Source organism: Acomys minous, assembly GCF_964271855.1.
Source record: "Acomys minous genome assembly, chromosome: 2".
NCBI lineage: Eukaryota > Metazoa > Chordata > Mammalia > Rodentia > Muridae > Acomys > Acomys minous.
Window position 1 is genome coordinate 5,393,297 of NC_140484.1, and position 13,488 is coordinate 5,406,784.

At 46.7% G+C, this 13,488-nt stretch overlaps 1 protein-coding gene across 1 annotated transcript in view; it reads right to left on the reverse strand.

The window, feature by feature from the left end:
* TCF7L2 (transcription factor 7 like 2) overlaps nucleotides 1-13,488 on the reverse strand; it is a 190,785-nt gene that overhangs the window by 171,151 nt on the left and 6,146 nt on the right. Inside the window, 1 exon segment of the mRNA XM_084772574.1 lies at nucleotides 5,926-5,994. Coding sequence (XP_084628700.1) covers nucleotides 5,926-5,994 — 69 coding nt within the window.

Sequence of the window (13,488 nt, forward strand, 5' to 3'; positions counted from 1 at the left end):
CAAAGGCCTTGGCAGAAGCTCATTGAAATAGAAGGGCAGTCTGATCTCACTCACAGGGGAAAGAGATATCCCACAGGAACATTGCAGCTCCCAGTTTCGATTGGGCACCTGAAAACAACAGAGCTTCCGATAAATAATCAATGGATTGATTTCAGAAGAATCTAAGGCTGGCCTTCCCAACCCTTAATAGTTGAAAAATCTGATCAGAGATGGAACTCCAAGCCCTGTCACTGATGATGACAACAACGTTTGGACTAAGTAGAAAGGCCAGCCTTTAGAGCAGAGGTCCTCGGCCTGTGGGTCTCGACCCCGAGCCCATCGGACAACACAGGTATTTACAATATGATTCATAACGGTAGCAAAATTACAGTAATGAAGTAGCAACAAGAATAATTTTATGGTGTCAGCACAGCATGAGGAGCTATATTAAAGGGCCGCAGCCTCAGGAAGATTGAGGGCCAATAAGGTAGAGCAAGGTAGGGTGCTTAAAAACCAGGATCTGGCTCTGGCAAAACAGCAGAGAAGGCGGCCAAGAGAAAGGGGTTTGACTGTTTTACTCGCAAATACATTTATTTCCAGAGAACGGAGCTACTAAAAAGTGGGCTAGTACGCATTTACTCCTAAGAGCACCGCCCCCCCCCCCCAGCGCACTTGTGCGCAAGCACACTGGCTCCCCACGCCCGCCTTCCCATTCCTTGGTGGAAACTGAACGCACACACTCACATCCAAGCAAGTGCTTACTTCAGGAACTGAGCTTGGAGGCCAGGCGAGGTGTGCATGCCTTCATGAGGCTGAAGCAGGAGGTCACGAGCTCAAGGGCAGCCTTGAGTAGCAGTGACGTCTACGTCAGCTTGAGCTACATGAGACACTGTCTTAAATTTTAAAACAATAACAACAACAACGATAATAGTAATTTTGCGGTTCTGCCAGACTGATCTCTGGGAAATTGTCCACTTAGCCCAATTCTGCATTCATATGAAATAAAAGTCATTTCATATTAAGAATACAATAGAAGCCAACGAGGTCCACGCCTGTAATCCCAGCACTACAGGGAGGCAGAGGCAGGCGGATCTCTGTGAGTCTACTCCCCCCCCAAAAAAAGAATATAATAGAGACCAAATTAGACGTCCACAGGGAAAACCAGGAACACACACACACACACACACACACACACACACACACACACACTCCACCTCACTCTTAAATTCTGAACAAGTCTCCCAGAACTACTTCCTAGCTGTCCTCATCCTGTGGGCAGGATGAGGAGTTCTAGCAGTGTCACCTCACATGTCTGTGGGACAATACACCTCATTCACATCCATAAGCTTAGAGTGGGCAAGCTTTCCATCCTTCTTGCTTTGACTCCGGAAAAACAACCAAGCTCCGGAAGGAGACCCTGGGAGCCCCAGTGAATGCCTGTAGAAGAAGTGTAGGAGCAAGCGCTTGGGAAAGCTCACACAAGACTGCAAGCTTAACAAGAGGGAAAGCAAAGCTCAGTGCAAAGTCTCCACAGCTCAGCTGTGCAAACAAATAAAAAGGTCCATTTCTCCTGGATCCTCTCCTAGCTGTCTGTGACCACACGAACAAGCGTGCACAAGCATGCGCATGCGCATACACATGCATGCGCGCGCGCGCACACACACACACACACACATGCATGCGCGCGCGCGCACACACACACACACGCATGCGCGCGCGCGCGCGCGCGCGCACACACACACACACACACACACACACGCGCATGCATGCTGCGCATGCGCACACCCATACAGAAACCACTTCACATTGCCAAGGAAAAACAACCACGAAAGGTCTACACAGTTTGTTTTTGTTGCGTGTAGTGCTTTTTCCCCTAAATCACATCTGACTGTGTTAAAACATCAACCTTTGGCCAAAATACTCTTAAAACAAAGCTTAATTGGTTCTCATGTAGCTCTTCAAGGTACCTAGGGAAACATCTTCTAGAGGTCTCGGCCTTGATGACAGAACTGCTCTGGGAGGCTACAATAATGACCCCAGGAGGACTGTGGGAAGAGGTCCCTCCAGGGCAGCTCCAGAGATGCCTAACTGTGTGCACAACCACCTGCAGGCCTTCCCTGGGAGGCAGCTCTGGCTTTGCACGTCTGCAATTAAGGGTTCATCCTCCTGAGTCAGCATGAGTCTTCATCACCTTTTAGCAGGGATGACGGAGGAATTCCTAAGAGCTAGGACCAGAGGCCAAACTCCCGTGTGGGGTAACCCAGAAGAGCAGCTACCAGGAGCCTCTGATCACACGTAGATCAGTTGACCACAACCCCTTCAAACACACCACTTCCTCTCCACACGACAACCGACTGCCATACCCTTCGAAGATGGCACTCAACGCAGGCTTCTACCTAGAAAATACTGATGCAGAGTGGCAAGCACACCCCCGCCACCACCCTTAGGAGCGTTTGCTAGTGTAGACAGTGTGCACACACATCATTCCTTCCAAAGATGTGCAAAGCCTACCAGTCCTGTACTTGTGATAGGGTAAAGCTGAAAGCAACCAAGTATCCAACAACACAGAGCATGTATACTGTACGATTCCACTTATATGAAGTCGGGGGTGGGGGATGGGGGGTGTAGGGGTGGAGACAGGCTAAAGGAATCCACTGTTGGAATTTTAGTTGCAGGCTAGGGAAAGAGGAGGAAGCCACAACCCTGGGAAAAGGGAGGAACAAGGAAGCCTTAAGTCTACAAAGTGAGTCCAGGACAGGCAAGGCTACACAGAGAAACCCTGTCTTGGGGGGGGAAAAAAAGAGTATTTCATCAGATTTAGTAAGCTTCAGCCCAGGGGCCACATCCAGCCAGTATTTGTATTTATAAATAAAGTTTTATTAAAACACACCCATGTTTTTCCTTTCATCTTCATCTCAAGATGCTTTCAACCCAAAGTAACATTAAGTTAACCAGGGAGACTATATATACATATAGTCAGTATATGCCCAAGCTCCACCTGCACCCTGATGTGCCTGAGGCCTCTCGGATGCTGTAAGTCCATCCTCCTCCTTACTAAACACCTGAAGACTGTACTGTGCTTCAGTGGCACTTCCAAAAAGCCAGTGGTCTGGAGTTTTGCTCAGGGAACAAGTTCACACAGGTGGTCCTGTGTTCCATCACCAACACACACACACACACACACACACACACATACACACACACACAGAATTAAATAACAATCCATTATCATTATTAATAATAACCATTCGGTGTATATTTATTTTGTGCACCTTTTGTTTTTTTTGTTTTTTTTTTAGCCCACCTAGACTGTGTTCTCAGCCATTATTATCACTGCCCTGGTCCTTTCAGAACCAAGGAGGGCTAGGAGACAAGAAGGTCCCAGTTAGGAAGGACCCAGCTAGGGGAGGAGAGATGTGTCTACAGTATCCCTCTCAGGCCATTCACACCCGTGGTGAAGTTGGCTGAGTGCTGAGGTGACAGAGGGGTGGGGAGGGCGAGAGGAATGAGGCTCCTCATGTGATGCACGGTGTCATACTACCAAGTTATTTTCGGATGGAGCTGAGGCGAGCAGCAACCTCAGCTCCTGCTGAGATCCAGTACTTATCAAGGTCCATGCGGCTTTAAGTTTCCAGGGGAAAAACTGCCGCCCCACTCTCACACTGGACTTGAGCTTCGCATGCATGGGAAAAGGCAGAGAAGGCCAGGTCCGCTCCCTGTGCTGGGAGGGGCCTCTCTTCTCACCCCGCCCAGGCTGAAATGTCCAGAGAGTTCTGAGAACAATCTTATTCTGTCTGAGCTCTGTCTTTTCTTCCCTCTGCTCCTTTTGTTTTGTTTTGGCCATTTATCCTTTGATGATCACGCTAAAACTACAGCTAGCTGCCATTTGGCCTGGCCTGGTGCTGGTCCAGCCGACACTGAGGGAGAATGGACACTTTTGAAAGCATAGAGCTAGAGCTCCAATAAAACGTCTCTCTGTTTGCCCACATGGGCATCAGGCCTTAGCAAATAGACCCAGAGGGAACAATACTACCTGTTCATGGAGGAACAGGGACGGCTTCGGTCCTTCAAACAATAAGCTCTGTAATTTACTCCATCTTCCTCCTGAGAAAGGGCTTCACATGGTCCCGCATCGTGCCAGGTGGTTTGGAGAAAGACGAACTGCGCCTCCAAACAAGGGGCACTTCAGCGCCGGGTGTAAAGATTCAACAGCTGGGCTGGTCCCGGGCTGGTCTCCCAGCGGCATGGCCCCAGCCAGCCTTTCCACACCAAGATAAGCATCTCTGTCCTATTCAGCTTCGACAATTCCCACACCCCAGGCAACAAGACTTTCCAGCCCTCCTGTGCTAGAGTGGCCTCCCTAGGCTGGGGAGGACACTGTGTTTATCCACCCATTCATCCAGAGCTGGGGTTTGGACTTGCTTTCTAACCAAGCCCTAAGTCTAAACTGTTTTCTAAAAGCAAGTCTTCCTGGGCCTTAAAAGGAAGCAGCTTCCAACAGGAAATGTGCCAGAAAGAACTGGAGTGTCAAGCTCACCATACCCACCAGTTTTGAAACTATCTAGGCATTGAGGAGTTAAAGTCTTCCATGCCCCTGAAGTCCACACAGGAAGTCAGTGGCCTAACCCAAACTCAGAGGCAACGTAAATATTTTTAAGCTCAGCTACTATAACCTTGAAGTAAATACAGATAGACTAGGAGCCAAGCAAATTTTTGAAAGCCCTTCTGACTCACGCCTCTCACTGGAAGGGTAAGTCCGTTCACCTGGGGCAAGCGGCTATTTCAAAGGAATGTGGACACTGAAATGGCAAAGCTAAGAAGATGCAATATGGTGGGCAGGAAGCACGAGATCCAGTAGACGACACGTGTGCACACACATACCAAAATACATACATGTATTTATATGTACCCTCACACACATGTACACTGTGCACTCAATCATGTATACTTGCACATGTGTGCATTTGCACACATGTCTATGATCACCTGTACATAGGCATGCATATCCACAATCACAAACACACTCAGTACACAAGGAACCTGCAAAGGGCTTCCTACCAAAGACCAAGACAACAGCAACTTAGAAGAGCCTGAGGCAGACTCCCACACCACAGCCAAAGCTCTCAAAAGCCTCCTTGCCAAGAAAGGGTTAACACAGAACAATCAAGAGGTAGGGGTACAGTGAGGGGGTACAGTGAGAGACACCATGAGCGATGTCCCTCATAGCAAGGCCAGGCCAGCAGGCGACAAGAGTGCACTGGGCCGCTGCTTGCTTCTGTTTAGCCCCACATCTACATTAGTCTGTGACTTGGTTAGCCTTTGCACCAGGACCCTCCTCAGAAGCTGGGATGTGCCGCCTTGCCCTTCCAACACTTGTAGTGTGTCACACGTTGTCTATCAAGAGGCCCAAGAGAAACCAACATTTCAGGACAGTCAGGTCAAAAGTGGTATTCTTAGCACCACTTACCATGATTTTGATCCACAGGAAACAACTCTTCCTCGCTGTCGGGTGGCCTCCTCACCCGGCTCCCTCTCATTCTTCCTGTTCATTCTGTCAACCCATTTTACTCCCCACTCAAGGCCCTTCCTCCAGCAAAAGGCAGTGACCTGGGATCTGAGCGCCATACGCCCGATCAAGACAGTCTAAAACAACAGACTTATCTTTCTTTTCATATCATTACATCATTTTAGCAACATTTCTTCTGTTCCTCACTTCCCACCTCCCTCAACGATTCGAACCCCCACCACCAGCAGATCTCCATAATGACTGCACCATCATCTTTATCAACATCATCATCAACATCATCATCACCATCCTCATCATCATCAACATCGTCATCATCACCATCATCATCAACATCATCTGGGTGGGGGAGGCAGAGAATAAAAAGACACAAGAGACCTACACATTGGTAATTCAAGCTTCAGAATCTCTTGGCCTCCTACCTGAATTGCAATCTGGTGTTCAATCGTTTTGTACGCAGAGTAATGAGTGCTGCCGGATTGAAAATGGAGCTGTAGGAAGAAACCAAATCAAAGCGTTCTGCTCATGTCACAAACTACAAGAAAACATCTTAAGCAGTTCATGAATAGCAGACAAACCTCCCTAGACTGAACTGCCTCCTTGGCGTTCAATCAAGACCTGTGGACTTTCATTATTATGGATAAGATGATCACACTACTTTGAATTGTTGCTTCTGGTTTCAGGTTTTTTTTTTTGTTTTGTTTTGTTTTGTTTTTTTGTTTCTTTAAGCACTCATTCAATAAGCAGAGGGGGGAGGAGGAGGGGCAGGGACAAGAATCAGTGACATGGAAAGCAGAGACTGAAGCCCACAAAGACACAAAGGAGGCCAGTGGGTGCTGAGCAGAAGGCTAAAGAAAACTTAACGGGGTGCTGCAAAAGTCAACAGCTTGCGACACACAGGCAAGAGTAGAGAGAGGGGGCTGTGAGAAGCCACTAGCCTGCATCCAGTACAAGCCCCGCCCTCTATGTCTCTAACAACGGAACCCTGACTCTCAGACGCAAAGCTCTTTATGGGAAAACAAATGTCAACACGGAATTCGGGAGCCACCCAGCACCTATGCGTTCCTTCACCGTGACTGAGCTGTCGGGTCCTAAGACAGCCCACACTCTAGTAATCTACATTTCCCCCACCCACCCCACCCCACAAAGGGAGCCATGCATTGTTCAAGAGCCCCAAGTAGGTGAAGGACCACCTCTCAATAGTTTGTGCTTACTTCTGGGATCAACACTCTCAACCCAGGGTTCCCTTCTGCAGCCACACACCCCCACACACCCATACCCCCGGGAGACAAACACCCTCTCCAAAAGCACCGAGACTCCTCCCCAAGTCCTCCTTCTCTCAAATGGTACAAGTTAACCTTAGGCTGCTACCCATTGGGAAAACAAACACCATGGGCTGAGGCAGTTTATAAATGGCCCAATCGTGACAGGGCGGGGTGGTCTCAGTATTTATCTGAAATGCACTGCCATACACAAAACAGATGAAGAAGCATCAGATGACCAGAAGAAATCCCTGCCCATGCCCCTCCTTCAGCAGGCAAATCAGGGGTACCTCCTCCAAACACGTGCACAGACAGCCACCTTATCATCTGTATCACCACAAACTACAAGGATGACTGCCTCAGAATTAAGTTACCAGAACCCTCCTGTGTTTCAAGTACCACTGGGGCTGTGGAAGAGTTTTAAACTCAGTTAATGTGTTATCTTGTTCCCCGGAAAGAAAGTCATTCAATAGAGTCTGTTTGCTCTTTTAAAAAGAAAAAAAAAAAAAGATTGCCATACATTCTGAGCTAAAATATAGCATTGTAATAATACCGTCTAACTCCACATTGCCCAAAGCATAAGATAAATAAGTATCCATTTTTAGGATACAATGGACTTGAAGACAATTGCAAACAGTCCCAAAGAAACTAAAAATGACATGTTTTATGTAGCAAAACATGTTAATCAAAATTAAAAATTAATCAAAATGAAAAGAAGACAAAATAAAGTTGGACAAAAATAATAATAATGTCTATACATGCCAAAGCAAAGCAGTAAACCACACACACACACACACACACACACACACACACACACACACACACATCCATACAAGCTAAATGAACATAGCAAACTAATACTGTCTCCAGGTGCACACAGCCCCCACACGTTCAAGAAGCAGCCCATCCAAAGTAACTGGCGGAAAGAGAAAGATGCTTCTGTACCCTTTGTCCCCAACCACCCACCCTAGTCAGTGAAGCTGGGACCTCACTTATTACTGTGACAATTTTCCACCATGTTAAAACAACTTTTGTGGGGGGGGGTGGGGGGGGCCGGTCTCTGTTCAAGTTTGGAATTCCTGGAGAAAAAACAATTTGTCTGAGAGTTCTCTCTCCTTTCTCCTCAGCAGAGCAGGCAACAGCAACAACTAAGTCCTTCCTCTCAACGGTTTTATTCTCCTCTTTTCCAATTGCCCAATTCAGAGCTTAATGGAAACTTGTCCGAGCTTCTCTTCCCACAAACCCCCTGGAGCCCCAGGCAGTCTGTACTCGGGGCAACCACAGGAATCTTACACTGTCAATTAAAACTGAGTGGACACCTGATAACTGTGGATATGCCGTGGAAAATAATTTCATTTTAGTCACCATCTTATGAATAAATTAATGAAACTGTGGCTATGCCAAATGCAATTTTCACTTGTCCAGTTCCATTCTTAATCCTTGCCTTTGTATCCTTCCCATATAGCACCAATGAGTCTGAAGTGGATGCTGCAATTAAAACAGTAAAAAACATACACACGCATACGTATACAGAAGTTTCTAATGACACTAGGTGAGAAACCTGCATCAGGAACCAAACCAAGCACTCAGGAGGCAGAGGCAGGAGGATCGCTGTGAGTTCAAGGCCAGCCTGGTCTACAAAGTGATTCCAGGTCAGACAAGATAACATAGAGAAACTCTGTCTCGGGAAGGAAAAAAAAAAAAACCAACTCTACCTCCACTAACACATGCCTGCACACAGAGATGCCACGTGCACATACATACACCCTTACACACATCATTTTGGTTGTGAGCCCAGCCTTTAACGGCTGAGCCATCTCTCCAGCCCTGCTCACACCACTTTGACACCTCTAAACAATGCAATGTCCTTAGGGTCTCCAGCAACACAGGTACCCTCTTGCCTACTCACTCACAGTCCTAGAGTGTGCAACAGGCTCCCTCAGAATCTAAATAAAATCTCTGTTTCAGAGACTTTGGAGCCATCACTACCTCCAGCAACAGCAAATGCCAAATGTTTTTGCTTCTTTTTGGAGTTTCTATCTCTTCTCCGAAAACACATACTTTAACCGCTTTTTTTTTTTTGTGCTCCCTACAAAACATGAAGATGCCTTGTCTGTTTGCAGTTCAGCTTCTTAAAGATAAAATGCTGATGCTCCATACGAACTTGGCACTCCAAACAGAACTCTTGTTAGCCTGTCTCTGCCTCCCACCCCCACTATAAGGAAGAAGAAAACAAGACATGCTTAGGCCTGTGTTTTGAAAGGATATGTGGAGGCAGAGTCCAGGATAAGATGGCTTCTGCTCTATCTAAGATTAAAAAGTAGGTGCTAAACTAGGCGCAGTGGCACATGCCTGTAGTCCCAGCACTCGGGAGGCAGAGGCAGGCAGATCTCTGTGAGTTCGAGGCCAACCTGGTCTATAAAGGGAGCCCAAACAGCCAAGGCTACACAGAGAAACCCTGTCTCGAAAAACAAAAACAAAAAGTAGGTGCTACATGTTTAAGACACTCTGCACAGGTCACCTAGAAGGCTCCAGATCACTTTCTCACCCAGATCACTGTGGCTTCTCTATCTGGGTGGACCTTAGGCCTCTCCCCTTGGACAGTCAAGGGAGCCAGCCAACTTCAAGGTCCTCCGTCCACTTCTTCCCTCCTTAGGAAGCCCCACAAAATGACGCCTTCCCTTCCTAGGTCACAGCAGTCAAGCCCCCCTCTTTATTAGAGCACCCAGATGCCCAGACTCCCCACCCCCACCCCCACCCCGCCCCCCTTGCCCAGAAGAGTCAGGGAGAGCTGGCAGTTTTAAGCACACGCTTGCAACACTCTGAGTTATTTTACCCTATCTCAATTCCTTTGGCTTTATTTCTAGTCATTACCACTGACTCTAAATTTGATGCTGCTGATACTGAAGATCAGAGATACTCAGGGACAGAAGAGGAAACAGCCTTTGTCAACCACAGGAACCTCGCGCTCCAAGCCACAAACAAACCAACAGACTTCCAGTGGGGAGAAGAGAACTATGCCAGTTTACTGAGGGGATGAGGTGGGATGTGTACTTATTTTTCAGTTTTATGAATCACACACACACACACACACACACACACACACACACACAGGCATGCACACACCCCGTGTGTGTACACACATGCACAAACAAATATGCACACACATGCACGCACACACATACACACGCACACGCACACATACACTCATAAACATATATCAGATCCATTTCCCAAGCAGCTTGTGTTTTCTTGGGTCTTGGTTTGATTTCCTTCTATCCTCTTACTTGAAGTCCTTTTCCTCATCGCTAGCTTTAAAGACAACGTGTTTTCTAGCAGTATCTCTGAGACCCTGCCTTGGGGGACTGAAGCAGCAAAAACAGGCCATTTCCATGGCACAAAACACAGCCTACCCCAGCAGAGCCCCAGGCCCGTGTGGACAGCCTTTTCATTCAGTGGGAAACAGACTCTTGCCCAGGACTTGGAGTTACTTGTACCCAGCTTTATACTGCAGGCTTAAAAAATAACAGGTAAGCCTCCTACTTCAGAGGGAGGTCCAAACCAGGGACGCCTAGTAGAGTCCTGCGAAGATCCAGACAGAGAAGAGCCTTTGCAGCATCCTAAATCCACTATCTAAGAAAGGCACTGCCTCTTCACTTCCTGGTATTCTACCAGAAACAAACAAACAAAACAAAACAAAAAACAACGCGCCACAGAACGCATGCCTCAGACCTGAGACCTGGCTCTCCCACTGTCTCACCATTCCAGCAAATGTCGATTTACCCTCGTTAATGTCTTTCTCTCTGTCTGTCCTTCTCTTTCTTTCTCTTCCTTTCTTTCTTCTTTCCTTTTCTTTCTTTCTGTCTGTCTGTCTGTCTGTCTTCCTTTTCCTCAACCTGAAACCATGAGCTATGAGTCAGAGCTGGATCGTTAACTTTTACAGCTTCCACACACATCCACCTACTCACATTTGGGGAAAGAAGTATTGACTTGCAACATTGCCTGAGACCAAAATCCTCTAAAAAAAAAAAAAAAAGAAGAAGAAGAAGAAGAAAGGGGGGAGGGGGAGGGAGAATCGCTTCAAGAAAGTTTTCCCTACATCTCTACTGGGGGATGCTCCTTCATTGTTCTCCTGCTCAAGCTACAATCCCTGGCAGACAAGCAGGGGCTGAGCTTGGTGCTGATGGCTGTAGGCTTTTCTGGGCTGGCTTTTGAGGAAAGACTAGTTGGTGTTCTTTAAACATCAAAACATAATTAAAGTTCTTCATCTGGCAGTGAAGCTGGAGCACATTTCTAGCTCGCAGGGGCACGTGGGCTGAAGTGCTGAGCCACTTCCTTAACGCAGCAGTTTTCAGTAACACTTGCTGCAGAGCACCCTCTGGACAATGCCCCGTCCTTATTCCACTTAGCAGTCCCAGAGTTACAACTCATAACGAATTAATTTGCATTAATGTGGACTTCATGTGTCCTTCCCTGGGTATGCCGTTGCGATTCCTCCAGCTCAATAAAACTGACATGACAATAACACTGGGCCTCTTATTTCACTTTCTAAAACAAACAAACCCACCCAAAGACCCACATGGATCCTCTCAATTTTTTTAAGCATTTTTTTACTAATATATTTAGTACATCATAATTGGCCCAGCACGGGGGAACCTAGTTATCTTCTCAGTAAATATTTATAGCATCACTCTTTCCCATTCACTGTGCATTTTCGTAGAGGATCTCACTGTAGCCTACATCTGCAATTCATTGACTTTACAATTTACCACATGTTGGGATGGGAGAGGTCTTAGCTCCATTTGAATCACTACACAAATATGCAAGTGATTTATCGGTTTTCAACTCGAGACTGCAAGAGAGGGACTCCACTTTCTGAATCTTACTACTTCTGGCAGACCATGAACAATTACAGTTCGTACTAATTAAGCTCTGTAAATGTGCCGGGCCCTGCTAATGCCTACCAGGCCTCACATTTATTTTCATGATGCCAAACTTTGGCAGGCCATTGTTAACTCCTTCAGAGCTGATATCACTAATAGCCATGTTTTCCCTCACTGCAGCATGAACTGTCTGGGGCCACTTCATGACAAAAAAAAAAAAAGAATATAGAACAGGCTGAATTACCCACACAAAATCAGATGTGCCTAAGGAAGAAAAACCTATCCTGGGAAAAGTGAGGAACACCGCGCCTGATAACCCCTTCAAAGATCCCACAGCCCAGTCTTTGTAATGAGCTGTTAAGGGATTCACACATCCCTAAGGGCTAGTAAGTTTCTACATTCCATTGATTAGAAAATAAAACCTTCCAGCCGGGGTCTTTAAGTTTGGGTTGTGTTGGAGGGAAAAGCATTTGCCTAAGAAATGGTAGAGCCATCTGCTAGCCTTGTTGTGTGTCTCAACATTTGCTTCTCACCCTACACACACACACACACACACACACACACACACACCAGCAGCAGCAGCAGCAACAGCAGCACTGTGTGATCCACTTCGACAAATGTTCACCAAAACAATCCACTCTTTAAAACTAAGTTAAAACCTCTCTCACAGCTGGGTCTGGACTTCAGATAATGCTCCAGCCAGACTCCCCAGCTCCAGATGCCTAGGGACAACCTGATAGGAAACACATTGGTTGCCAGATAGAACACTCTGGGTAAAGACAGGATTGCAGCCAGTCTTTACCTCCACAGCAAAAGTCATATAGTTTTTAAGGGTGCCTCCCACTGTCCTCCTGTCCCTCACAACAAGAAGTCATTCCTGGTGGAGGCCCATCTTCCCCCCTCCACCACTACCTCCCTTCAGTGCTTCTCCGTCAAACACTCATTCTGCACCTCTGGCTGAATACAGTTTCCACAGCTTAGTGTGCACCCCAAACCCCGCCGTCCCAACATAAACCTGCTATGCGTTGTTTTGTTTGGTTGCCTCTCCATTAAATTCTTTGCATCGGCTTCCTTCACTGTACCTCACCTTTTTTTTTTTAATCCTTTATATTAACTGCAGCACTATGTCATGTGTATATTTCCCCATCTAGCTCAGTGGAACATCTTTTAAATTAAAGTACGTTCCCCCATATCAGGTTTCTTTAAGTACTGTGATAAATACACACAATATAGGCAAAGTGGTCTCAAGGAAAAGAGAAGGGGATTAAGAGAGGAAAGGGGGGACAGAAGAAAAGGAGAAACATGCAAACACCCCAAGCAACTTGAGTCCCCATCCCTCAAAGTGCTCTTTTATAAATGTGTATAACAATAGCCAAGAGGAGAGAACAGGTCCGTTGCCAAAAGAAAGGGGGTGCCTGTCTCAGTCGGCTGGGACTGCAGAGGTGTCCGGTGGAGCAGAGGGGACAGCTTTCGAGATGCACACTCCCCCCATCTCATCGCTTATAATTAGTGAGAGAAATTTGAGCTACCGCCAACGTCTGCGGACCTTGAATATCATAAGGGCAATGTGGCGTCAAATATCTTAACATTCATAAGTGTTATGGGCTGCAAATAAAGCCTGTGGATTTATGACTCAAGGAGCTTGCCAGCAAAGGACTGGGGCACATTTCTTTCAGCAGCCCTGTTGAGGTGCAAGTTTGCCTTTGGTTGTAAAATTAACCATTTCCTTCACAAATGTGCTCAATTATAAATGCAAGTTGAAGATTAACTTGCTTGATTGCCAGTATCTACTCACTAAAGAAACACACACACATCACACACTACATACCACACACACATA